The 27,971-nt window shown below is 49.6% G+C and overlaps 1 protein-coding gene across 2 annotated transcripts; it reads left to right on the plus strand.

Annotated features, from left to right (window-relative positions):
• Positions 1-19,582: 19,582 nt before the first annotated feature.
• GHRH (growth hormone releasing hormone) lies at positions 19,583-27,676 on the plus strand. Of its 2 annotated transcripts, none has more exons than XM_025876256.2 (5): positions 19,583-19,637; positions 23,492-23,592; positions 23,910-24,014; positions 25,415-25,534; positions 27,541-27,676. In XM_025876256.2, exons 2-5 carry the CDS (start codon positions 23,513-23,515, stop codon positions 27,557-27,559), a joined length of 324 nt encoding a protein of 107 aa, XP_025732041.1. In that variant the 5' UTR covers positions 19,583-19,637; positions 23,492-23,512; the 3' UTR covers positions 27,560-27,676. The 2 variants fall into 2 exon arrangements, with proteins under 2 accessions (XP_025732041.1, XP_073736379.1); XM_073880278.1 differs by having other exon boundaries at positions 27,544-27,662.
• The last annotated feature ends 295 nt before the right edge of the window (positions 27,677-27,971 follow it).

The raw sequence follows: 27,971 nt of genomic DNA on the forward strand, positions 1-27,971 counted from the left end.
GCACCTGGGTGGTTCAGTGGGTTCAGTGTTGGCCTTTGGCTCGGGTGGTGGTCCCGGGGTCCTGGGATCGGCCCCTCCTTGGGGTCCTAGGTTCCCTGCTCAGTGGGGAGTCTTGTTTCTCCCTCTCCCTCTCCCTCTCCCTCTGCTCCTGCTCGTGATCTCTCTCTCTCTCAAATAAATAAAATCATTTTTAAAAATTAATTAAATTTAATAATAGAATTCAGACAACATCCACTAACTCCATACTATGTGAGGTGGAATGGAGGATACAAGAATGTAGCATTCCTGTATTCCTTCAACAGATACTTACGGAATTTCTGCCCTGGATTTCCATGTACTATGGAACTGGGAGGACAATAGCAGGTAGATGGGTCCCTACCCTCACTGTGCTCCCAGAGTAGGGGTTAATGTCTGGGGCCTCCATTAATCAATCACACAGAGAATGTATATGAACCCGGAGATGTGTTGGGAAGAAGGGGAAACCATGAGAGAATAAATAACATGGGAGATACAATCAAGACAGGGTGATCAGGGAAGGCCTCTCTGTGGAGGTAACACTTAAGCTAACAAATGAAGAATGAGTAGGATTTTGCAGGCAAAGAAAGGGAGGAAAGAGCATGGTGGGAGGTGGAAAGGCTGTGGGAAAGGTTTGGAGCATAAGAAGGGGGCAGAAGCTGAAGCCTGAAGGGTACAGGTATGTAGGACAAGAGTTGGTACTTGCCCTTAAAGGGGCTCACTGTGGGGTGTGGATGAGGAGGGTCATAGGAAACAGAGTTTGTTTGTTTTTTTTTAAGCTATATTTATTTATTTTGAGAGAGTGAGAATGAGAGAGAAAGAGAGAGAGCACATGAGAGGGGGGAGGGCCAGAGGGAGAAGCAGGCTCCTCGCTGAGCAAGGAGCCCAATGCGGGACTCGATCCTGGGACTCCAGGATCATGACCTGAGCCGAAGGCAGTCGCCTAACCAACTGAGCCACCCAGGCGCCCGGAAACAGAGATGTTTTATGTGTTGAATTGTGTCCCCTCCCAAAAAAACTATGTTGGAGTCACAACCCCCAGTACCTCAGAATGTAATCATATGTGGAAGTAGGGTCTTTACAGAGGTAATCACATTAAAATGAGCTGATTAAGACAGGCACTAATCTAACAAGACTGGTGTCCTTATTTAAGGGGGAAATTTGGACACAGATCTACACCCAGGGAGCATGCCATGTGAAAATAAAGGGAGAGATCAGGATGTTGCTTCTACAAGCCAAGGAATGACAAAGTTGCTAGCAAACCACTGGAAGTTAGGGGAAAGCCACGACACTGATTCTTCCTCCCAGCCCTCAGCTTTGATTTCAGATTCCTAGCCTCCAGAGCTGTGAGAAAATAAATATCTGTTGTTTAAGCCCCCCAGTTTGTGGTACTTTTTTTATGGCAGCCTTAGCAAACTAATACAGATGTGCAGGTGCCTTGAAACCTGTTATTCTGTATCCAAAGGTAAAAGATCCCCAGTGTGGCTCCTGCAGGCATAATTATTGCTCACTCTCTGGAAGCTCCTGGAAGGCTCCAGCTGAGTCTTGCTCATCTCTGTGCCCTGCATGGCTCCATTAGCACCACAGCAAGGGAAAGAGCTCTGGGCCATGCTTGCTCCGATCCATAATATCTATGCAAGTCACACTGCTTGCACCATGAAAGAAAACGTTGAAAACGATATGGTTTCTGCTCTGAAAAAAATTTCTAAACCAAATGAACACATGACAGTGTAAACTGGTTTGTAATTATTAATTATAGCTGCCATTTATTGCGTATTCACTAAGTGCCAAGCACTTGACATATATCAGTATGCTCCTGCCAGCCACCCTATAAGGCAGCTGTAATTATTCTCATTTACAAGGGAAGAGACCTAGGGCTGGAGAAGTTAAGCAATTTCCCAAAGCCTCACAGAGACTACGTACATAACCAGTACACTACCCAGCCAACCTGTGTGAGCCAGATGGGCACCCCAGAAAGAGAGGAAGCATCCACAGGGACTGAGGTATCTGAAAAGGCTTCATGAAGGAAGCATCCCAGATCATGGGCTGGATTGAATATGGGAAAAGGAAAGTCGAGGTGCAAGACTTGCTTTTCTACCTCTGAGCCTTTGCCTTTGTTGGTCTCTGCCTGGAATGCTCTCCTCTCCTGGCTTTGCACAAACCAGGCTCATTCTCATCCCTCAGGGCTCAGCCCAAATACCACCTTTTCAGAAAGGGCTCTCCTGACCACCCTTTCTAGCTGGTTGTTTTTTCTAAAGATGGCTCCAGCGGTGCCCATACCATAGGCTCTTCTGCCCATGACTGCTTTGACCAAGAGCGTACTGTGGAAGGGACTGTCAGCCTCAGGCATGGCACCTACCTGGCCTGGAAGTCAGCCAAGAAAGAAGGGTGACTGGCCTGAGGGGCGCCTGGGTGGCTCAGTCGGTTAAGTGTCTGCCTTCAACTCAGGTCATGATCTCGGGGTCCTGGGATGGAGACCCATGTCGGGCTCCCTGCTCAGCGCGAAGCCTGCTTCTCCCTCTCCCTCTCCCCCTCCCCCTCCTTGTGCTTGCTCTCTCTCTCTCTCTTAAATAAATAAAATCTTAAAAAAGAAGAAGAAGAAGAAGAAGGGTGATTAGCCTGAAATCAGTGAGCTGTGAAAAGTCTAAGCCATGTGGGAGGAAGAGAATCCAAGGAGCATCAGACACCAGATCAGGGAGTGAAGAAGCCATCTGGGAGAGGTGGAGAGATGGATAGATATGAGATCAAGCAATGATGGTAAAATGTTAAGTGTACAGTCTAGGTGGTAAGTAGAGTGTTTGCTGTTCAATCCTTTTGACTTTACATATTTGAATTTTTCACCACAAAAGTTTGGCCAAAAGAGAAACCATCTTGGAGGTGGATTCTCCAGCCCCCGACACTTCAGCTGACACCAACCACATGGAGCAGAGATGAAGCTCCCAGCCCAGCCTTTTCCAAATTCCTGGCCCACAAAATCATGAGCTAAATAAATGAGTACTTTAAGCCACTAATTTTGGAGGTATAGATAACAGAAACTCTCTAAGCAGACCTCTCTTACTTTCTATCACAGCTGCCTGCCCATTTCTTGTATAGCATTACCACAGTCTGCGATTGCCTTGTTTGCTTGCTTATTCATCATCAGTCTCTCCCCCAGTAGAGTGTAACTTCTGTTTCCTTTGCTCACTTCTCCCAGCACCTAGCACACTGCCTGGTCCATGGAGGTATAAGTGAATGTTTGTTGAGTGACTGACTGAGCCCAAGAGATGGAGCCCTCCTGAAGAGTAACGGGAGAGAATACAGAATTCGTGGGGGAGGGGGGGAAGCTGGCATTTGTCAGTTGGGCTGCCCAACCTCCATTTGTCAGAATGTCAAGAAACAGGAAGAGGTAGCCCCCTCTCCCACTATGGCAGATGGAAGAGGTAAACACACCCTCACCTCAGTTCCTGCTAGAGCATAGAGGCTGGATGTACTCATGACCCGTCAGAATCCACCGCCCACCCCCTGCCCCACCCAGACTGAATCTGGAGGCAGAAATTCCAGCTGTGAAGGTCAGTCAGAGGCAGTGGTGAGTCCAGAGTTGGGGGCCTTGTTCAGAGCAGGCGGTTCTAGGGGCAGGATGTTAGCCACCTGGCTTTGGGGGGTTCTTGCCTGAGCCCAGTTCTGCAGTGTTCCATCACCCCCTTCCGCCTTAGGTTCAGCTCAGGTGTGAAACCAAGAAGCTAAATAAATGAATGCTAAGTGTGGCAGATCCTGATAAATCCAGGACACGGGACCGAAACAAGGGTCCTCTTTCCTCCAGGTGATCTGGGTATCTTCTATGTGCCAGAAAGGCCTGGGACATGTTTCCCTCAGAGGCAGCAGGGCCCAAACAGCAGTGGAGACTCATCACATCCTGGACTCTTTCTCTGGGCCTCCAGGGGCCTCATAACAGGTAACCAACTTTGATTGCCAAGACCTGTTCTTCTCTTGCTTTCTACAAAGTATGAACTCAGGACTAGATTCCACTCTCAGGTGCCCGAGTCCTGTTCCTGTGCTCTAGGATCTTCCAAGAGCAGGTCGGCTACAAGGAGGAGAGGCTCATATTACAATGCTGGGCTCATTAGAGAGGTCAGCAAAGAGAGTTTCCATCAGAAGATAGATTACATGTCAACACCAACCTGGCCTTCCCAGGAAAATCCAAACACTCTCACCTGTTCTTGAGACCCAAGATCTCCCACAGTCTTGAAACCTGAAAAGTTTTATTCAGTAGACATTCATTGAGTGCCAACTGTATGTCAGGTAGACACTGGGGACAAGATCTTAGGCTCCAGTGGGGGAGAGACATAGAAACAAACTAATACAATAGGATATTTTGAGTTCTACAAAAGAAGAACGAACCCAGGAGAAGCATCGGACTCCGCCTTTGGCATTCATGGAAGGCATCCCAGAGTAGGTGACATTCACTCTCCAGAAGGAGATTACAGCAGAAGCAAAGGTCCAGGCACTTCCAGTTCCCCCCAAGGAGGGAGTCCAGAACTTCTCATCTCTCTGAAATGCCTCAGTCATACAAGCAGCACAAACTTCACATGCATCTAGCATCTGCATGATATTAATTGCCTCCATGTTTATTAAGAGCCCCATTAAACTTGACTCTAACCAACAGCACAATTGGCTCCCTGGGTTAAATCTACACTAAATATTCAATTACACACAGTACAAGCAGAATCGTATTTGGCAGGGATTAGTTCACTTGTCCTGTAAAGGCACTTTTTCCAGCTGAATAATAATGGTGTCTTTTAATTGTGTGGTATCTTCCTCTTGAGAGACTTTAAGCCAGAACATCTCCTCAGAGGGAGACAGAAACTGGGTGTCATCATCTCCATTTTGTAGTTGGATGAACTCAGTAAAGAGATCTGGCGCTCGCCACAGAAGCTGGAATCCTACTTCTATTTCGGGGCCCAGCTCAAATGCCCCCCTCTCTGAAGATTTTTCAGTTCCCACCTCACAATTTCCCCACAGGACATGACAGTGAAAGAAGGTGAGAGAAACGACAGAGTGCTCTCTGTATACAGAGAACCCTGTGAGGGATGCTTGGCCTGTATTCACTCACTCGCTCTCCCCCAGCACACCCAAGGGAGTGTTTCCATTTCACAGCCAAGAAAACTGAGACAGAGAGAAGTTGAGGGATGGGTCTTGGATTGCACAACTAATAAGTATCAGGGGCAGGATTCAAACCCAGGCCTCTGAGCCCATTGTCTTAACCACACACAATCCTGGCCCATTTGATCTTGCGTTCAACAAGTATTTATTGAGCACCTACTCTATACCCATGGCTTGCTAGGAATATAGTACTTGCTAGGGATGCAGTAGTGAGGAAAACATCGTCTGTCCCTGTATAGCAGGGAAGACAATTTTAAAATCCTTCCACAAACAATTAATTGATTACACATCAGTCATCAGGCAATGTTAGCAGAACGTAACTCAACTGGATAAGACACTTCGCAGGGTGAGAAAAGAAATCCGGTGCCTGCATGGCTCCTTCTTTTCTGTAATTCAGGGATCAATCAACTCTTCCTTTTTTTTTTTCTTTTCAGATTCTGTAGCTGAGCGATGCCTACAGACGCCCACAATTGCTTTGGGAATATCCACAAATCACTTCCCTTTCCGAATCACAGTTTTCCCAGCTGTAAAATGGGAATGAAAAGTAACAAACGACTGGAAGCAACCCAAATACCCATCAACAGGGGACTGTTTACATAAATGATGGGACATTTACACCATGAAATATACAGCTATTAAGAAGCATGAGACAACTGGAAATGCTAGAGATGGATCGCTAAGACATCACCGAGTGAAAGAACAAGGTACAGGATGGTGGATTTGGAATGCTGCCAATTGTGTAAATAAAAAAGGAGATGAAGGAACATGCTTATTTGTGCATGGGCTATCCCAGCAAAGATGCACAAGAAACAGGTAATGGGACGCGCTCCCCCCTCTACCCGCCGGGCAGGGGACCTGGACACCAGGGGTCATGGGGAGACTTCCTCTTAATGTGCGCCATTTTTATCTTTTGAATTCTGCACTCTGCATGTAACTTCTCGAAAGCTAAATTAATCAATTTTAAAAAATCAATACAACATTTTTTAAAAGATTTTATTTATTCATTTGAGACACAGAGATACAGAGAGAGAGAGAGAGCATGAGCAGGGGGAGAGGCAGTGAGAGAGGGAGAAGCAGGCTCCCCACTGAGCGGGGAGCCCGATGTGGGGCTCGATCTCAGGACCCTGGGATCATGACCTGAGCTGAAGGCAGACGCTTAACCATCTGAGCCACCCAGGCGCCCCTCAATACAACATTCTGATGGGAACGCAAACGCAGTCAAATAGCCCTGCTCACATCCGCCCACCTTGCAGTGCTATTGTCAGTGTCAAAGCCAAGGTCAGATTTGGCAGCCCTTGAAAGATCTAAAACAATTAGAACACATGTTGCTCTTAATGAGACCAGGTAGGAATAAGGGCCAAACAGAGAAGCAAAGAGGAGAATGAAGGAGGAAAAGAGGAGAGAAACAAAGAGGCCATCCATAAAGAGAATGACCCCAGCAGAGAGAAACTCACAATTACTCTAGTGCCACTGAGACCCCAAGGCAGTCGTGCTACCTGCTTCTTTCTAGCTAGCTGCCAGGTTGCCATGGTAATGTAATAGCCTGTGAAAAGCTTATTTATGATTCTGAAAACATTAAAAAAAAAAACCACACACACAGCAGGCTGCAGATAGGCAGCAAGGAGCAGCGAAGGGTCCTGTGTGAAAGGAGGCATCAGGATGACCTTCCCGGGGCTTGAGGTCCCCCCCTTGAAAACTGGCGGGGTTGGCCTAGAGCTGAGGGTTGCAAACTGGAGCATGCATCCAAATCACCTGGAGGGCTAGTTAAAACACAGATTGCTGTGCCCATCCCCAGAGATTCTAATTCAATAGGTCTGGGGTAGGGCATTTCTAACAAGTTCCCAGGACGTGTGAATACTGTGGTTTGGGGACCATACTTACAGAACCACTGTCCTAAAAGATCTCTGAAGACCTTTCCAGGGGCGCCTGGGTGGCTCAGTTGGTTAAGCGTCTGCCTTCGGCTCGGGTCATGATCCCAGGGTCCTGGGATCGAGCCCCACATCGGGCTCCCTGCTCAGTGGGGAGTCTGCTTCTCCCTCTGCTCCTACCCCTGCTTGTGCTTTCTCTATATATATCAAATAATTAAAATAAAATCTTAAAAAAAAAAGACCTCTCCACCTCAGGATTCCAGGAGCTATGGGCTCCAGCTCCTGCTTGCCCTGAGCACATCCGTCCCCTCCATCGGCTCCTCGGTTAACTAAGCGGCTACAACATCCCAAAGGATGGCCCAACACAGGTTGCAAGGTAGCTCAAAGCACCTAGTGGGCCAAGAGCTTACAGGGCAGATTCCAAGGCAGAGGCCAACACCTCATACAAACAATTGCATGGAAAGATTGGCTGGCATTCCAGCTGTCTTTGCCAGAATTCTCTCGTGGGGCTAATTAACTGGGTGCTATAGCCAACAGGTGCGGCTGGGCCAGAGGAAAGGCGGCTGCCACTCAAGACAGAGGCTGAGTAAGGGCCAGGGCTGGTTGGAGAGGATTTGAAAATGACAGAAGCCAAATCTCCAGGGCACTATAATTTACCACAGTGGGATTCTGATTCCCCACAGAAATGGAGACAGGAAGACAAATCCAAACACCCAACCCCATCCAATACCCAGAGCATGCTGAGCAAGAAAGCTCATGGCTAGGAAAGAAGGCAGCATTGACAAATCCTTCCCACTTCAGGATTTCTTATACATTCAACAAATATTTGTAGAGCACCAACGATGCGCCAGACACTATGCTAGGTGACCCACACACAGGCGGTGAGCCAGAGTAGCCCCTGACCTCATGGAGTCTACAGGTAAGTGAAAAGAGACAGACATTACTCAAAGAATCATCTGATTTAATTGTGCTGTGGTTGTGTAAGTGAATGATCTTGTTCTTAGGAAATAATCCTTAAATATTTAGCGGTAAAGGGCAAGATGTCTCAGCTTTTCCTCAAGTTGTTAAAAAATAACAATCATATATATAATATATGAGCTATACATGTAGTTTGTATATATAACCTATATAATCTATCATACGCACAGAGAAAGAGAGAAAATAATAAAGCAAATGTGACAAAATGTTAACAATTGTTGACTCTGGACCAAGAGTATATGGGAGTTCTTTGTATTACTCCAGCAACTTTTCTGAAAGCATGAAGTTATTTCAAGAAATTTTAAAAAGGATCACAAAACTATTTGGAAATTTTAACAGTGATGAGTGCTATTGTTTTTTGTTTTTTTTTTAAGTACATAATGGTGGGGGCGCCTGAGTGGCTCAGTCTTTTGGGCATCTAGATGCCTTCGGCTCCGGTCATGATCTCGGGGTCCTGGGATCGAGCCCTGATTCGGGCTCCCTGCTCAGCAGGGAGTGCGCTTCTTCCTCTCCCTCTGAGATCTTTCTTGCTCTCACTCTCTCAAATAAATCAATCTTAAAAAAAACAAATCTCTCAAAAATCTTTAAAATATATATATAAAGTACATAATCATGTAAGGACCTAAAAATGGAGTGGTTTGTCTTAGGTAGGGAGGTCAAGGAGGGCTTCATGAAAGCGTCAGGTTTGAGCTGCAGTCTGAGCAGAAGTTGACCAGGAGAAGAGAGCCGCCTTCCAGGCAGAGGACAGGGCTCCAGCAGGAAGCCTGTCATGGGAAAGAGAGAGCACCCTGGAGGAACAGAAAATGGGACACAGCCCGCTGGAGCGGAGCGCTGCCACACCCTCTCCTTCCCAGCACTGGCTCACGCTGGTGAGGAGCTGGGGCGGGAGGAAGGGGACAGCCTTTCAGAAAAGGGGCTGCTCTTCTGGCCCAGGGAGGACCCCTCCCCTACCCATTTGGTTTATGTTCCTGTGAGTCTTCCTCTGGCTCCCCTCCAACCCCGGCTCCCCAGGCCAAGGCCCAGAATGCCAGTAACATGGGGCTCCATGATCTGACAGCTTCTCACCACCGCTTGCCTTCAGCGCCATCTCGGCCCCCAATCCCTGGTTGCCATTCATCCGCCCCTTTACCTGCCATAGAAAGAACACTGGGCTGTCCCTTAAACTTATTTCTACCATTTGCTTCTTGGGCCTCAGGCACCTGGCTCCATCTGCGGATGGCTCTGTATGGTTTCCATCTGTGCTTCACCCACCACTGGTTTCTGGAGAGCGCCCATGGAGCCACCTCTAGGATTTCCTTCCGGGGGGGGGGGTCAACCAATTGCAGCCCTGGGTGACTGGGAAGCACAGACCTGCATAATAAACGCGGGATGTCTCCATGGCATTGTTCAACTAAGTCATCCAAGCGTTTTGCTGCTACCGGGTAACATCACCCCAAATCCCAAACCCCAGGAGATGAGGGACATTTCATTAGGAGTTCGTTGGGTCAGAGAATTCAGAACTTGAAGGGAATGTTGAGATCTTGTGGTCTCACACCCTCACGTTCGGTGCAGAGCAGCTCAGAGAAGTGAAATAACTTGTCCAAGGTCACAGAGCAACTTTGTAGAGGAGCTAAACCCAGAATCCAGGTTTCCTGATGCCAAGCAGAAGGGCAGAGTCCAGTTAGTAAGCCAGTTAATAAACAATCTACAGGGCCTCCCAGGAGGCTAGCATTCTGAACCCAGCCGAGGAGTGGTCCTTAGCTCCGAAGCGAGTAGCCAGGAGAGCCTTGGTGGGAAGCGAACCCCAGAACTCTGTCTTGTTGCATTTAGCAACTACTCGTTGTGTTATTTTTAATCTGTTTGGTTTCACTTTAGACCCGGTTCCTATTTCACATTTATGACTAAAGGCCTTTGGGCGAGGAAAAGGGAAGTCAGAAAGAAGATTCTTTTCTTTTGTACTCTGCAAATCTTTCCAGACTTTTTTTCCCCCCTTTATAACATTTCCTTCCCAGGGCCCTGACAAGCTTCTCAAATCTGCATTTCCAATCCCTTGTTCGCCTTCTCTGTAATTATCTTGGGAAAATTTAAATTCCTTATCATGGCTTTGTGACAATACCAGCTCAAGATAAGCAAGCCAGGCTTCTGTTCTGAGGTCTTGTCAAATTGCCCTCAGTAGGTTCACTTAATAGGAATTGTTAGTTTTTTTTTTAAGTGTGATAATGGTATTGTGACTATGTTCAAGAAAGAGCCCTTATCTTTTTGAGATTACATACTTAAATATTTATGGGGGCAATGATAAGAGGTCTAGGATTTGCTTCAAAATATGCTAGTGGGGAAAGGTAAAGAAAAATACAGCGCCCTTAATATACTGTTTCCTACCACCTTTCTCTTGCAAGTTCTTTTTGCTGCGTCTTTCCCACCCTCCCACCCCCAATCTATGAATCCATTTATTTTGTCTCCAGGGATGTGCTTTTCTTCCTGGAGTCTCAGCAGAGAATACAGTATGGATGCTGGAGCCAAAGAGGCTTAGGTTCAGGGCGCCTGGGTGGCTCAGTCGGTTAAGCGTCTGCCTTCGGCTCAGGTCATGGTCCTGGGATCGAGCCCCGCACTGGGCTCCTTGCTCAGCGGGGAGACTGCTTCTCCCTCTGCCCCTCCCCCCCAACTCGTGGTCTCTCTCTTTCTCGCTCTCAAAAATAAATAAAACCTTAAAAAAAAAAAAAACCAAAGAGGTTCAGGTTCAAAGTCCTGAGGCTCCACCCTGATGAGCACAGTGACCAAAGACAAGACATTTATGGGTCTCAGTCCTGGTTTCCCCATCCACAACACGGAAGTCGTAAATTGCCAACAGTGTCGTTTTCTTTTTTTTTAGAATTCTTATTTATTTGACAGAGAGAGACACAGCGAGAGAGGGAACACAAGCAGGGGGAGTGGGAGAGGGAGAAGCAGGCTTCCCGCTGAGCAGGGAGCCCGATGCGGGGCTCGATCCCAGGACCCTGAGATCATGACCTGAGCCGAAGGCAGACGCTTAACGACTGAGCCACCCAGGCGCCCCAACAGTGTCGTTTTCTAATTATTTTCTTGACCCCTGTTTCTAATTCTGCGGCCACCTGCCCTGAAGCGTGCATCTCTCTAAGATCCCACCCATGCTCCACAACTTTGACTACCTCCTCCTCACTGGCCCCTGGCCCAGCTCCAAGCTCCAGCCTGTCACCTGCTTCCTTCTGGAGGTCCCTGGAGTCCTAAAACCTCACCGCATATAAATCAGAGCTCATTGCTCCTCCCCACAACCAGCTCCCCCAGAGTACCCAGCCACCCCTCAGGCCCGCAGCGAGAAACAGCAGCTCATTCTCAACATCTCCCCCTCCTTCACTTCCTTTGTCCTTTCTGCCCCAGGCCCAGTGGTTCCATTTTCCAGAGCCCTCTCAAATCCAGCCCCATGAGCTCCCCACCACCTCCTTGGTGGGTCTTGGCTCAGGCCCTCAGAACTACAGGCCTGGACAGCTGTAAAAGCTTCCTAGCCAGGCTCCCTCCCTGTGGTCACTCAGCTTTTCAGTACCCCCTCCGGGCTGCTGGCTTGAAAGCCTCCCATGGGGCTCTCTCCACAGAGAGGAGAAAAGGCCCACATTCCTAAGCATGGCATTTGACACCCTGCACAGCTGGGCCTTCACACATGGTTCCAGAATCATTTTCTGTATTTCCTGCCAATGAAGCTGTAGCCTGGGTTTCTCAGACTGTGGTCTGTCACACCTGCATCAGAATCACCTGGCGCCTTGGATAAACATGCAGAATCCGTGGGGCCCCTGGGTGGCTCAGTCACTTAAGTGTCCTACTCTTGATCTCGGCTCAGGTCTTGAGCTCATGGTCGTGAATTCGAGCCCCGCGTTGGGCTCCGTGCTGGGTGTGCGTGGAGCCTACTTAAAAAAAGAAAAAAAAAAAAGCAGAACCCTGAGCCCTACCCCCAGACAACTGAATGTGGGGGTCCAAGTCCAATGTACGCAAAGGCCCGATGACCCTCCCTCTAGCCACACCAGACAACTTGTCACGCACTGATCATGCCTCCGGGCCTCCACTCATGCTGTAGTAAGGTTTCCTTCCCTTTGCTTCAAGGCCCAGCCTCAATGTCATCTCCTCTGCAGCCTTTGCTGTGCCCTAACAGAGCCGATCCCCCACCCACTCTGCTCCTTTAGCACGTGGCACACCCCTCTGTTACAAACCGTAGGTACCTGCCTTCCTAGCTAGAATGAAATCTCCACCAGAGTGAGTCCACAGAACGCCTGGAGCCCCCAACGTGGTGAATGGCCCACAGCAAGCACTGGAGAAAATACCTATTGATTTGAATTGTATCTTACCTTTTCTTGGTTCCTGGCTACCAAACGCAATGCTTAGCACCCAGCGGGCATAATTGCATTGATGTCTGATGGATGAATTATCAAAGGATGGATGAAAGCCTGAATGAATGATGAAATATGCAAATAAGTTAATGATGGATTTTCCATCACTGATTAATATCCTGAAACGCTCGTGGCATGCCTGAGTCTATTTCTAACCTGAAGGATGTGTGAATTGGGTAAGATGTGAGTGAGCCTGTGACTTTTGGTTCCAAGCTCACTGGTGAAATCACCAAAGCTCTGATGTTAGTAAGAAATGTCACTATCCCCACGACAAGTACGTGGGAAAAGTGCAATGCCACCTTTGTCATGGGCCATGGGAAATCCTCACTTATTACATTTATCACTCTCCCGCACAGGGTCCACAGAGACCCTACCGATACTGCTCAAAGGGAAATCTGATACCTGTTGTGAGGGGCTGGAAGAGATCAGCCTTAAGATGCTGAGGCTGAGGTGGGGGTAGCACTGCTCCAGCGCATGAGGGCCCCCGTCCCCCCCCATTTACTAGCTGAGTGAGATCGGAGAGTTACCCAATGTCTCCAACACTCAGCTTCTTCCACCATGAAATGCGGCCACTTCGTGCTCCTAACCCTTAAGGTTATCGAATGAGATCATGTATGTTACATGACTAGCACATGGTAAGCATCGAGAGATATTACTGCTATACTGTCACAATCCAGGACAGCTGGATTCCTATAAGGGATCCGGTGGGGGTGAATGGGGCTGACCCGGGAGCTGGAGTGACAGGAGTTAGGCAGGAAGGCAGGCGTCGGCCATGGATTAGGGGTAGATTCTGGGGTTTAGAGGAGAGTTCCAGCTCCAAGGGTGGGGTTGGGTGTGGAAACTGATCCACATTCCGCCCCATGGCCTCGGTGTTTAGGGACCAGATGACATGGGGTGGGGAAAGGTCAGGCGGACGTGGCCAGACTGGAAACTTCAACCCTGGAGAGAAACCAGTGGCTCTGCTCCCGATCTTTGGCCCTAACTCTGGAGCCCAGGTTTGCTGCATCCACAGCTCATGGAGCTCCGTTAGCTGCCCTATAACCACGGAGGCGGAGTGAGGCCATAACCTGGCCCTGACACTGGGCACCCAGTTCTGATAGGAAACTGGAAACTGGAGTCCCAGACAGGCTGTGGGTTTTTTCCTGTAGACAGTCAAATAATGGCAACAACCTCTGCTGTGTCTGCAGGCCGTATTGTCACTAAGATCCTCCAACTCTGATTCCAAAGGAGAAGGGCCCTCCCACCAGAGAGATGCCCCCTCCTCTGCCAGGCCATGTTGTTGCCTGATGAGCCAGGCTGGAAGAAGCCTCCATATGGTGGGTTTTCTCCTCTGGGCTTTCTCCCGGGGATCCTGGGGCAGGGGCTGAGCTTGGCGGAACACACAGCCTCCCCTAACTGGAAACAATAGCTGAGAACCCAGGGCAGGAACTGGGCAGAGAAAGACTGGCGGCCCGGGTGGCTGAGGAGGGGATGGCCTGACAGACATAACTGACCCGGACCCCTCGGTGCTCCGGGATTTCACAGCAAACAAAACCCGGCATGGGGCGGGGGAGAGGGGGGGGGGGCCTCTGGTGTTTGTTGGGAAACCTGACATCCCCAATGACTGGGGAACAGCGACACCTCCTGGCTGCCTGCGATCATGGCCCTCCTCCCTGTTCAGAGAACCACAGGGCCTTCAGAGACCATCTTAGGAGCCTGACGCCTTTAAAAGCCTGGAACAAAGAGGAGGATTTGGCCTCTGATTCAGTCAGTCTGGGGTGGAGCCCGAGTGCATCTCTAACAGGCTCCCGGGAGAGACTGATACTGCTGGTCTTAGGAACCGCACCTTGATGAGAAAGCTTTATATATTTCAGTTATATCTCAATAAAGCTGGGAAAAGAAAGCTTTAGGGGGCCCAAAAATTCATCAGGTCTGGTTGCAGACATCCAAGTGTCTCAGGAAAGGAGACACTTCCACGTATAAAATCCGTCGACCACAAGGCAAGGCCAGAAGGGAGGAGCAGAGTGTGGGAATGCTTCTTGGAGAGCTGGGATCCAATGAGGTCTTTAAAGGCTGGTCAGGGAGCGCCTGGGTGGCTCAGTTAATCGTCTGCCATCGGCTCAGGTCATGATTCTGGGGTCCTGGGATGGAGCCCCCACCATACTCTCCCAGATTGGGCTCCCTGCTCAGCGGGGAATCTGCTTCTCCCTCTCCCACTGCCCCTCCCCCTGCTTGTGCTCTCTCAAATAGATAAATAAAATCTTTAAAAAATAAAATAAAATAAAATAAAATAAAATAAAATAAAATAAAATAAAATAAAGGCTGGCCAGATCTCCACCAGGGAGAGCTTGCCTCCAGGATCAGCTGGGGACAGCCTTCCTGTGCCATCGTGCCTGACACCCACACCACATCTAGCAACCCAGAAAACCAACCTGGTTAACATTCATAACTGCCTTGGGGCAGGCCCAAAAATTCCAAGCAAGGTGAACATTGAAAATACTTAAGGGAGTGACATTTCCAAGCAACCCAGAATTGCTTAATTGATTTGCTAAATACAATCCACTTCACCTCTCTAAAAAAGCTCTCCTAATGACCTTCCCAAATGCAGACTTTTCTAGAAAGAGATGAACTTCTGATGGTTATTGGATCACCAACCAATCACAGGCACTTCTGCTTGGGTAAGCTATGAAGCGGGAGAAAGGACCCCACTAGCCCCATTTTACAGAAGAGGAGACTGAGGCTCAGGGAAGTGAGGAGGCTTTGCCTGAGGCCACCCAACAAGGCCAGCCACTTGAACCCTGGTCTTTCACCCTGACACAGCACTCATAAACGCTCCTGTGACATCTGCTCTGCTGATTCCATAAAAACAGGCCTAGAAGGCACACTGGGTGGGGAGTGTCAAGGGAATCTGGGAGTCTGGGGTCCAGGCCTCCCCTTCCCTTCACACTGGCCTCAGGCTGGGAACACTGCCATCATCCAGGGAGGGCGATGAAAGCAGCTTTTACAAAGCAGGGCCTGAGGCCCTCAGACAGGCCCCCTTTGTCGACTTCCTCTGCCCTTCCGCCCCCAAGACGCCCCCCCTCCGCCCCCCCCCCCCCCCCCCCGGGGCCCACTGCCTTTAGCATCACCCTCCTTGAATGGCTGGCTCCAACACACTGGAAATTTGCAACACAAATGCACGGCTTGTCTCTCTCCCGGTGGAGCCCCTCTGCCCTAGCCTTTTGGGGCCTTTTAGAGCCTGCCTTTCTCTGGGGCGCTTTCTTTCCACAGCTCAAGTCCCCAGCCCCTAGAACAGGCACGATCACTAATTAACTCTGGGTTAAATCCCATCCTGGGAAGAAAGCCGGGCTGCGAGCGAGGCGTTCCCACCGCCTCTCAGGGGATAAGGACAAGGTGGCTGGCTGCAGGAGTTGGGGAGGGGGCTGGGCTCTCACTCTCAAGGCTCTTTCTGGCTTCCTCCCTCATCCTCTGCCTCAAGGGGCTTGAGAATACACTGCAAATGAAGCCCACCTCCCAGATGGCTCCCAGCTCTCCTCGCCACCACCCTGCGCAGCTTTCGGGGCTCTCTGATCCTTAAGAACTCCCGTAACAGCTTCCTCTTGCCACGTGCATCCAACACTTTACAAGCCTATTTCTGGATCCTCACAACAAGCTGTCCAGGTAGTTAGTGTCACCCCCATTGTACAGATGCGATAACCGAGGCCCAGAGAGATTAAACCCCTCACCCAGAATCACACAATTTGCAAGTGGCAGAGCTGAGTTTCCAAGCCAAATCCATTTGCCTCCCAGGCTCATGCTTGTCTCTGCTTTAGGCTTTAGGCTTCTCTCTGCTCCCGTGTGATGCTCAGCCAGCTTTGCCGTGACTTTTCCCTTCTCTCCATTCTGGGAACATTTAACGGTGTGTCTGTCTCCGATCTCCCTGCCCGACGTAATTACTCAGCCCCTCACACGCCTGCCCCCTGCAGCTCTCGGAAGACCAGCGCACGCCACTTTGCTCTGAGCATCCAAAAACAGGTCGTGCAGGGGGAAAGGCCCATCCCACTCCCCTGAGGTTACAAATAGGACCAGACCTCCGGAGAGGGATGAACATCAAGCCCAGAGAGCTCTGTGGGGGCCTAATTCCAGTGCCTCAGAGGTGTTTGTGGGATAAAGAAATGCTCCTTTCAGAACCACCTGGGGAGCCCTCCATCGAAGGGGGCAGGAATATAAATGGCATGGCCACTTTGGGAAAGAGTTTGGCAGTTTCTTAAGCTAACCATTCACTTACCACATGACCCAGCAGTTCCACTCCAGGATAACCACCCAAGAGCAACAAAAGCACACGTTCGTACAAAGTCTTGCACCCGAGTGTTCATAGCGGCATTTTTTCATAATAGCCCCTGAATAAACGGAAATTGACCTAAACGTCCATCACGGTGGATTCGTAAACAAGCTGTCAGACTTCCGTACAACAGAATGCTACTCAGCCATAAAGTGGAACGGGCCGTGGACACTTGGATCAACACCAACAAATCTCAAAAACAAGAGGGTGAGTGGAAGAAGCCTGACACCAAAGAGTACATATTATGTGACACCACAATTCAGATGAACTTTCTAGCAAAGGAAAAACCTACAGAGGCAAAAAGCAGATCAGTGGTTGTCTGAGACTGGGGTTGGAGTCAGAACTGATAGCAAACAGGCTGAAGGGAACTTGTGGGGTGACAGAGGTATTCTAAACAGGGTTGTGCGATAGTGACATCATTTTACAAACTTACGAAAACTTGTCGAACCATAGATGTCAAACAAGTACCTTTCATGATGTGTGAATTATACTTCAATAAAACTGTTAAAGTTCTTTTTTTAAAGAAAAGATTTTATTTATTTATTTGACAGAGAGAGACACAGCGAGAGAGGGAACACAAGCAGGGGGAGCGGGAGAGGGAGAAGCAGGCTTCCCGCGGAGCAGGGATCCCGATGCGGGGCTCGATCCCAGGACCCTGGGATCATGACCTGAGCCGAAGGCAGACGCTTAATGACTGAGCCACCCAGGTGCCCCAAAACTGTTAAAGTTCTTTAAAAAAGAGTAGAAGAAGAAGTGGTAGGCCAAGGAAGGGCCTTAGGGGAACATTCACCTGGTGCAGGGCACTGAATTTGGAAGTGAGAAACCTCTGTTCACATCCTGGCTCTCCCTCTGTCCAGTTGTGTGACCGTGGATAAGTGGGTCACCTGTCTGTGTCTCTGTTTTCTCACTTTGTTACCACTACAATAATAACAATGGTAAGAGCTCATTCTTGAGGCTTACTCTAGAGCAGGCCCCATACCTGATGCACCGGCACATTTAATCCTCACCCAAAAGCCTTATCAGTTGAGCCCTATCATTCTCCTGTTACAGATGAGAAAACTGAGGAAAGGCCTGCCTCCCTTAGCACAAAGCCTGGCAAGCAGAAGAGCTCCAGCTAAGGTTGAATTCTGATCCCCATGGCTTCTCCAGCCTACTCCCTGTGCCCAACATCTGCTCTCTGGCCTGGCGTCTATTCTAGGTACGTGCCACTCAGTCCCTGCTTCTATGGGAAATATCCTATGTGTGCTCTGTGCCAAGAACACGGCTCAGTGCAGGCTAAGAAGGATCACAAAAACCCTGCTAGGAGACTCCTTCAGAAACTACAGATTTCCCCCCAAGGGGCAGCCAAAAGGAGTCTTCACTTCCCTCTCTTCAACCAGAGCAGTCTCATGTTTTAAATCTGCTTTATATACTGCACTTCCACAGAGGATTTCCGAAAAGGGGCACCTGGGTGGCTCAGTGGGTCAAGCATCCGACTCTGGATTTCCGGTCAGGTCATGATCTCACGGTCCTGACTGTCTCCTTCTCCCTCTGCCCCTCCCCCCACTTGCATGCTGGAGGGCACACACTCACACACTCTCTCTCTCTCAAATAAATAAATCTTTTTTTTAAAGATTTTATTTATTTATTTATTTGACAGAGAGAGACACAGCGAGAGAAGGAACACAAGCAGGGGGAGTGGGAGAGGGAGAAGCAGGCTTCCCGCGGAGCAGGGAGCCCGATGCGGGCCTCGATCCCAGGACCCTGGGATCATGACCTGAGCCGAAGACAGACGCTTAATGACTAAGCCACCCAGGCGCCCCAATAAATAAATCTTTTTTAAAAAAGAAGAAGAGGGGCACCTGGGTGGCTCAGACTTGCCTTCGGCTCAGGTCATGATCCCAGGGTCCTGGGATCGAGTCCCGCATTGGGCTCCCTGCTCAGCGGGGAGCCTGCTTCTCCCTCTGCCTCTCTCTCTCTCTCTCTCTGTCTCTTATGAATAAATAAATAAAATATTTAAAAAAAGAAGAAGAAGATTTCTGAAGAAAGGTCTATGCCACTTTTTTTTTTTTAAGTTTGAAAGCCGCTCTTCTCTAGCAGTCCTCGCGGTTCGGAGGCCTGGAGGGCAGAAGTAACTTGCTGCGGGTCAGAGAGGTCATGACTGACAGACCCAGGAGGAGCAGCGGGTGAAGCTTAGAGCTCCTTCCACTCAACAGTCGCGTGGGAGACCTGTGCCTCTGCCTTACGCTTTTATGCCGTTCTTGAGGATTCTTTAGCTCCGGGCTCACAAAATCTGGAAACACAAGAACCCTCCCAAGGTTTGCCAACTCTTTCCTTCACACATTCTGAGGCAACTACCCATGATCAGCTGCCTTGACACATGACAACGGGTAGTCCCCGGGCTAGCTGCCTCTGCTGGGCAGTGGCCGCAGCAGGTGTAAATCGAATAGGGGGAAATCGTGCTCACTGGAAGAGAGAGAGCAAACAGCGCGCTCCTCGCTAAGGAGAGAAAAACGCTTATCTGTAACGTTGACCACCCTAAAGTGAAATAAAGTTGCACGCAGACAAACAAAATTGTATCAACTTTTTTAAAAGGCACATTTAACTCAGAGAGTAAATGAACCCTTGGTGTTTCCCTGTTATGATTACTCCAATTACTAGAGAAGCAGTATTAAACTCTCCATTCACCTCAGAATAATATCATAACTTTGTGCTCTGTCCATTCCCTCCATGATAAAGGGAAAGTTCCATCCAAGCCTTCATTTGCAATGGGGAAAACCTCTTTCCCCTATTAGGGTTTGTCAGTGTGATGCTAAAAACGGTCCTTTGGTTGACTTGTGGGTAATTGATTCTCTGACGCTGACGTCGCTTAGGAAAATGAAGGTATAAATGATGGGAGCGCCACTCAGCCACCGAGCAAACGCCGATCCCGAGGTCCGGGGAGCTGGAGCAGCGCCTCATAGCGGAAGGACACCTGCCCCATCGGAGGTGAGAGAGGGTGGCCCTGGGGGCTGGGCTGGATGGGGCGAGAAGGTTGACCGTCTCACCAACTCAGAGACACCAAGTCAAAGAGGGCCACCACCATCCTCTTTGCCTGTGGACTAGTGAGCACCTTCAGCCCCATGGTTAGGGGCTCTGGAACATGCTTTTGATGAGAGGCGCCATGTTGAGGTTGTCTCGGATCCATGGCATCTCAACCATGGAGAAGTGGCTGGCAGGCAGACAGACAAGCTCCGGGTGTCTGTCAGGGGCGGATGAGGTCTTGGCTCCCCTTCACGGGTGTGCAGGCAGGCGTCTGGGGCAAGACATGAGCTGGCTAGAGTCGCCCGTCAACAATGGGGCTCTGCCATGGATCGGAAAGAAGCCAAGTGGCTGTGCAAATCAATACCGCCCATCTATCGCTCAAAACCCCTTCAACATAATTGCCTGGAAATTGATAACATTTTGCTTTCTTGCTCAACTGCAGCTACGCTCCTTACTCAAGGTTTCAGATGCAATTACCTGCCCTTGGAGCGCTCCGTTACCCCCACACTTGTCTCTTGATCCATGCTTTGACTGTCCGATGTATTTGCGTCTTTCACCTAAAGCCGCTTCAAACCCTTTCTGGAAGGAGGTGGGGTATCCCCCTTTTGAATGACAATTCAAGATGCTTCCTCATTAAAAACTTAGATCTCCTTCCGTTTGGAACACTATTGCTGAAACACTTTATAAACTGGATCAGGAGGTCAGTGCTTCAGCGTTCTTAAATTACAAAGCAGAATGTTTAGGAAAGGGAAAAGATTTTCTTCCTCAGTGTTCAAAAGTGGGCACTTGAGACCTGACCTCTGTCGTTGGCTGAAGATACATCTGCAGGATTCTCGTGGCATTCTTGGCATAGAGGCTGGCAAGAGGTGCCAACAAATGTAGGTCAAGTGCCCATTTATCCCGAATCCAGATGACCTCAAATAGATCTAACCACAGAATTCATTTGTAAACACTGTGGAAAGCTGATACTCATAATGATAGATGATAAACCTTCAAATGCCTTTGGAGCCATCAAGGAGTCATTGATCCTCTTGGATTTGTGCTACACTTAATTCCCTGGAATTCTATCTCTGTGGACTGCTTGTGTGGAATATGTCTGCCAATAGTTATTTTATCCTTGGTGGTACAAGCTCTATTCTTATGGACCTATAAGAGAGGTAATTCTTGTTGTTTCCCAACTTTATCCAGTGGAATTTTGCAATGCTGTGGATTAGGTTCTCCTAGCCCCGAGGTTGCAATGGTGTCCTGACCCATCCCTGGGGCATGCGGTTTGTAGCAAGTGTTGTGCCTCTTGATTGTCCAGACTTTACGGTTGCTCACCCGCATTCCGAATAAGCTGGGGGTTACAGAATTTACTATGACTTGCCCCCCAAAGTCTGCCTTCCTATCAGGTTATTTTCAACTCACTGAAACCCCTGGATGTGCATAGGAAAGGCATTGACCAAGCAGGTGTTCCTGTTTGTCTCCCTTTTTTCTTCCCTAGAGACCCAATGACAAAGAGCAAAAGCTTTCAGGTTTTGTTTTGTTTTTTTTCAGAACCACTTCCCATGTGCAGGTGATGAATTCTGAAGCGCCCGTGAATAGGGAGCGCTGTGAATAGGGTATTGTATCTGGGAGGCTGCCTCCAGGAGCAGGAGGAAGCCTGCTGGCCTGGGAACTGTGAGGCCCATTCTGAAGTGCCCACTCCGAAACTAATTTGATGGAGGACCTTGGAAAAAGGCCCTTTTCCTCTCTGGGCTTGTTTCCTTGGCTGTAAAATGAAGATCGTGATACCTGCTCCAGAGGGCAAGTGTGAGGGTGAACCGTGCGGGCCAGGGGGCCCCTGGGGCTGGGGAGCACAGGAAAAGGTGCAGGAGGTGGGGAGGCCAAGGGAGAGCTTAGGCCAAGAGCGGAGGTTTGGTCTTTGCTCTGGAGGGAGTGGACAACCAAGGGCTGCTGAGCAGGGCAATGAAGTGATTAGGGGCCTGGATATGCCCAGGTCTTTAAAAGATCAGCAGCAAAGAAGTCAAGAAAGTCCAGGCTTCAGCCGGGAGACAGAAAAAGTAGAGCTCTGGTCCTCCTCACCTCCAAAGATCTCCATGCTTAGGAAGAAAGTTCATTGCTAGAGAGGCAACCTGGACTAGGCCAGGAGAAGGGGGCCAAATGTGATATGGAATGATGAGGAGGACAAAAGACTGAAATCCTTCATCTGGGGAGCAAAGGCCTAAGTCAGATGCAAAACTCATCTAAAGGGCTCTGTCATGTGGATGAAGGTGCAGAAGCTGTGGGTGGCCCAGCAGGTGGATGTGGGCAAGGGGTGGGGGCAGATGCCATGTTCTCATCCTTTCTCTAGCCCCAGTCCTTACCAGAAGAGTAGAAGCTTAACTCATCTTTGCAAGACAAGGGGGTTTGCACTTGACACGATGAGAAAAACTTCCTAACAAGAAGAGCTGGCTGGGAATAGCACATCCTGGTTTGGAGGTAGTGAGCTCCCTGTCACTCACTAGCAGAGAGCATTTGAGCAGGAACTGGAGGATTGCTGGTGGCAGTAGGGAGTGGAGGGGGTGCCCACCCAGGAGATGCTGCTCCCTCCAGTTCTGGGTCTCAAGGCATGCCTGGGTTAGTCAAGACCCTGGTGTCTGGTAGAAGGGAGATGACGCTCTAGGAGGGCAGGCGAGCCCAGAAAAGGAAAGGTAATCCCGCCAGTACTGGCCCTGCTGGAAATCACTCTTCAACAGGACAGGAGAGAAAATGAAAGGCATGGGGTGATGTTGGGAAAGGAGGGGTTCCTGCCCCTCTCTGGGCTGGCTGGGCCCTTCCATGGGTCTGTGGATATCCTGCTGAGGAGGGGGCATGGTGAGTGGGGAGACCCAATTCCTAGGTAGCTGAGTCACCCCAACTTCCCTGCGGGCAGGGCTGAGTTGCCAGGGGAGCCTCGGCCCCCCACTGAGGCGGGTGCCTTCCCACGCTGCCTGTTCTCCCCCCCATTGCAAAGCACGGTGTCAGCAGGCCCCAATTAAGGGTAATTACATGATCTATTAGATGACTCTGCTGCACTGGTCCCCAGGCTCCTTGGTCTCTTCCAAGGCTAAATCCCCTTGGTGGAATCGAAACGTCTGGAGCAAGATGTATTGCTTTGCCTTCCCTCTGACTTCACACATAACAAAACAGGACGGGAGCCTGCCCCCTGAGTGGGTCTGATATGAGGTCATGGCTTCAAGTGTTTCAGAGAATTCCTTATGTGCCAGGCTACTCTCATCTCATCGAACCCTGACAAGGACCCTATGTAGTCAGTATTACAGACTCCATTTTATGGATAGGGCAACTGAGGCCCAAGGAGGAGAAGCCATTTGTCCTGGGACACACAGCTAGTGATGGTGGAACCCAGATATGAACTGATTTGTCGGACTCAGAGCCTGAGCTGTGGGCCCTGCTCACGGCTGTCAGTGCCACCGTGGGTGGGGATGGCTTAGGCGACCAGGGGAAGGTACCCCCTATCCCTTGCTGAGGCCTGAATTCCACATATAATGCCTTACAGCAAGGGGCAGTTTCCCTAATATCATTACTTTTCCATTCAACCCTATGGGGTCAGCAGGGTAACTTAACATGCCCATTTTACAGATGCAGAAAATGAGGTCAGAGCTTGTGACTGGCAAAAACAGGACTTGAACCCAGGCCTGTCTGACTTCCAGAGTCTGGGTTCTTTTTCCTACCTCACAGCCTCTAAAGGACAAGGACTCAGGTTTGCATAGTGCCAAGCCCGGGGCTGGGCCCCACCAGCAAAGGGCATCCCTGTGGGCTATGGCTACACTTGATCTTCTCCTTCTGTCATTTTCCAGGAGCTGCCACAGGGGTGAAGGATGCTGCTCTGGGTGTTCTTCCTGGTGATCCTCACCCTCAGCAGTGGCTCCCACTCTTTCCCACCATCCCTGCCCCTCCGGTAAGTAGTCCTGCCACCAGGGCCTAGTTTCCCATAGTCCCCAAACCATCCCTGCAACCCAGTGGGGGATGATTTGGGGGGGGTGCAGAAGAGAGCCCTAAGCTGGCCCCCAGCCATCTCCTCAGCAACCCCACTGCTCATTTCTGGGAGAGGGGTGGACTCTGAGCTCCAGAGAAGCCTCCTGGACTGGGTCCTACCGTCTCTGGGGATGAACAGGGCAACGGGCAGAAGGACCTTACAGGGACATGAGTACAGCTCCCCATTTCCTCGCCTGACCCTGCCACCCCACCCTTTGACCTCTGACTCCTTCCATATAGAATCCCTCGGTATGCAGATGCCATCTTCACCAACAGCTACCGGAAGGTGCTGGGCCAGCTGTCTGCCCGCAAGCTACTGCAGGACATCATGAGCCGCCAGCAGGGGTAAGCTGAAGTCCTAGGGATTTTTTCCCACATTTCGATGCATCAGAGTGTGGAGGGACTTTTGGTCCCTCCCCTTGGACAGCATCTGTCACTTCCCGATTTGCCATAGTGGAAGGGCCCTAATGTGAAGACTTACTTCTAACTACGAAATGATCATTGAACACCAACTCTGTGCTTCTCCCCATGCGAGGCTCCAATAGTCATAATACCGATGGTAGTTACCATTAGATCATAATTCTGTGCTGGAAACAAAGGCTCTGCACTGGGATATTTCCATGCATGCAGGACAGTGCTGGACACACAAGCATTAGCCATTACTCTTAGTTTCCTACCTGTAACAATCCTATGAAGTAGGTGCTGTTTACTCTCATCTTGTAGCAAAGTTAATAGCTTCCAAAGGACACACACCAAATAGTGGCAGGGCTAGGATCCAAAGAGCCCGACATCACAGCCTGCACATTTTTTTATTTTGAAGAAGTTCCACACTTACAGAAAAGTTGCAGCAATAATACAGTGGACTTCCACATCCCCTCCCCCATCTTCAACAATTACTACTGTTTTATCATATTTGCTGCCACGCACACGCACACACACACAAACACGTGTGCACGTTGTTATTTTGCTGAACCATTTGAGAGTAAACTGCAGTCATCACAACCCTTTACCCTTAAATACTCCTGCATGGTGCCTCCTAACAGCTAACAAAAGGACATTCTCAGACATAATCACAGAATAATTAGCACTTAAGTGTGCATATACACATTTCACCAGTTTTCCCAAAATGTACTTTGTAGCAATTTTTAATGTTCCTGGTCCAGGACCCTATCCAGGATCATGGGTTGCACGTAATTGTCATGTCTCTTTAGTTTCTTTTACTCTGGACAGTTCTTCAGTCTTTCATGACATTGACATTTTTTTTATTAGTAAAGGCCAATTATTCTTTATAGAATAGAAGGTCCCTCGTGTTGGATTTGCCTGATGTTTCATCATGATTAGATTCAGGTTATGCATTCACAGCAGTGATATTGTGTCCTTCTTGGTGCCCCATATCAGGAGGCACATGATGTCCCATTATTGGTGATGGTACCTTTAGTGGCTTGGTTAACATGATGTCCGCCAGGTTTCTCCTCTGTAAAGTTAATATTTCCCCTTTATAATTAGTAAGAAATCTGTGGGGAGATGTTTTGCAAATATGTATTTCACAGCCTGTATTCTTCACTACCAAGTGCCTTCCTCAGTGTTGCTGAATCTAATTCCATTGGGTGGAACAGTCCACACCAGACTTTGGAAAAGGTATAGGGACCCACCTGTGTTGCTTACTTTGCCCTGGTCTTTCCCAGGCTTCTCCACATCCTACCCAAATAGCAACCTCAACTGTTGCTCTTTTTCTAATGTACTAGAGTGAGAAACCGGGAGCAAGGAGCAGAGGTACGGCTTGGCCGTCAGGTGGACAGTATGTGGGCAGGCCAAAAGCAGACGGCACTGGAGAGCGTCCTGGCAGCCCTGTTGCAGAAGCACGGGTAGGAGTATGTGTGTGCTCACACGTGTATGTGGTTAGGGACCTCAGAAGCTTCCTTCCCCATGGGTTGCCAGGAAAAGGAAAGAATCTCCACCTCTCTAAAGGTCTGGGGCTCTGCCAAGCAAACTGGGAACAAGGTCCCTCCTTACACACGTCAAGTCCTGGAGGAAGGGAAGAAAATGCGTGCTGGAGACAGGATCTTATCTACTGCTGTATCTCCAGTGTGAAGCAAGAGGCCAGGCTCAGCGTCTGTGTGTGTTAGTTACTCAGTAGTTCTGGGATAGGACCCAGGAACCTGAATTTTAACAAATGTCCCAGGGGATTCTGATGCCGATGATCTGAGAGGCACACCCTGGATCCCTTGGCAAGTTCCCAAAACTATAAAGCCAAGGAAAGGCCAGCCCCTTCCAACACCCTCAGGCAGACTAGCATGGGCAGCACTCAGGAGAGGGAAAGAGGAAGATGGCGGACGACGGTCATTCCTCCTGTCACTGACCCTCATGTTCCCACTGGGTGTCAGGGAAGATCAGGAATGAGAGCTCTTGTTTTACAGAGGAGGAAAACTGAGGCAAAGAAGGGGCAGCAGCTGGCCCCAAGTCCCAAGACCCGTTTGCTTCCCTTCTTCACACGGAGCTCTACTTCACAAAGTTTCCCAGGTTTGACGTGACCATTTGTGGGGAAACTCTGGTATATTTTTGAGCCTGATTTTATTATTTTTTTTTAAGATTTTTATTTATTTATTTAACAGAGAGAGAGAGACAGCGAGAGAGGGAACACAAGCAGGGGGAGTGGGAGAGGGAGAAGCAGGCTTCCCGCGGAGCAGGGAGCCCGATGCGGGGCTCGATCCCAGGACCCTGGGACCATGACCTGAGGCAAAGGCAGACGCTTAACGACTGAGCCACCCAGGCGCCCCGAGCCTGATTTTAAACTGTGAGCACAAACATGTCCCAGCATGGCTCTGCCAGTCACTTCTGCACCAACCTATTAAGCAAATCCCGTTCCCAGCAGAGCTCTCCACGTGCTCCCTCACCTTCTTCCCAACCTAATTAGACACCAAGAGCCCAGAGATCTCACCAACTACAGTCCTGTGGAGATACAAGCAGCAGACAGATGGGCGGGCAGGCTGCAGGAGGGGCGAGAACCAGCCTGGGAGGCACACAGCAAGCCAGCTTCCTTGTTTCCCCCTTTGTGGAGGGACGAGGAGCTCCAATCACCTCTAACGTCCCTAAGACTAGAATTCTAAGAATAATGCCTCCCCCCAGGCGCTCACGCTGGGATTAAGGTCATCATTCACCTGCTTTATGGCTCCCGCCAGGCCCCAGTGGGGTAGGGTGGGGTGGCCCCAGGGAGGACCAGGTTCTAAGAATGCAGGTTTTGTTCCTGCAGGTTAAAAGCCAGAGACTTCACAGAGCAGGCAGGAAGGGGCCCCGGAGGCTGCTCCAGCCATTGTTCCCCCTCTAGCGTAAGGGCTGCAAATCCCAGGATCTCCTGGGGGGCCTAAGGAAACAATGGAAGAATGAGCTCTTATACCTTGATAGTCAGAGGAGAGTGATCTGGAAGATGGCACATTTGTACCCCCACCACACTTTGTGTCCACCTAATGGCCCTGTGAGGAAACTGAGCTTCAGAATGATCTGTCCTCCCCTCCCTGGAAAAGTCGGCCGATGGCTACTGCATGCCAGGCTCTGGGCTGAGGGTACGGCAGTGGCTAGGGGTCCCTGCTCTCATGGAATTCATTGCTGCACCACCACACTGAAGCAGGCAGAAATTAAGCAAGTACCTGAACAGTGGATTATTTAATCTGTGATAAATGGTAAAAGATGTGAGGGGTGTGGTTGAACGTATGTGCGGGAAGGAATAACCTAATCCAACCCTGGCTGGGGATCAGAGGTGGCCCAGACTGCTCGTCCTGACCCTGGAGTACCTATCACCCCAGTTCCAGGTGTCTTGGCCAAACGCACCCAGAGCGTCAGTCTCTCCGATTGAGTTTTATCTTTCTTTCTGCAGCAGGTATTCCCAAGGATGAAGACACCACCTGTGTTTTTTGCTACCTGCAGCCAAAACACAACCGGATCCAGTTAATCCTATTGAATCTCTGACCTACTTTTTCCATCATAAATACAATAAAATTCCCCCATACTGGTCTGCATCTCAATTTCCTTTTCTCTCCAGCCTAATTTTTTTTTTATGTGTTTTACACAGAGTTACATTTCCCAAAGAGGTATTACAAGGTATACTACAAAAATAGCTAACATTTACCAAATAAGTACTTGGAGTGGTGGCAGCTTGATGCATAGAATCTCAGAGGCTCCTCACACGGCCTGATGGGAGGTACTGGTGTATTCACTTCACAGGCAAAGCAATGAGGCACAGGAAATGTAACTGAACTGCCAAGGTCACTGCTGACAAGTGAGAGAACTGGGCTTCAAACCCAGGCA

This window comes from Callorhinus ursinus, unplaced genomic scaffold (genome assembly GCF_003265705.2).
Source record: "Callorhinus ursinus isolate GAN/ISIS: 27379988/994484 unplaced genomic scaffold, GSC_fseal_2.0 scaffold38, whole genome shotgun sequence".
Classification (NCBI taxonomy): Eukaryota; Metazoa; Chordata; class Mammalia; order Carnivora; family Otariidae; genus Callorhinus; species Callorhinus ursinus.

Excerpts from the sequence above, each read along its gene's own strand:
- GHRH (XM_025876256.2), top strand. The coding sequence starts at position 23,513 with ATGCTGCTCTGGGTGTTCTTCCTGGTGATCCTCACCCTCAGCAGTGGC. Across the intron at positions 23,593-23,909 it reads CCACCATCCCTGCCCCTCCG|AATCCCTCGGTATGCAGATG; the intron begins GTAAGTAGTCCT and ends CCTTCCATATAG. Across the intron at positions 24,015-25,414 it reads ATCATGAGCCGCCAGCAGGG|AGTGAGAAACCGGGAGCAAG; the intron begins GTAAGCTGAAGT and ends CTAATGTACTAG.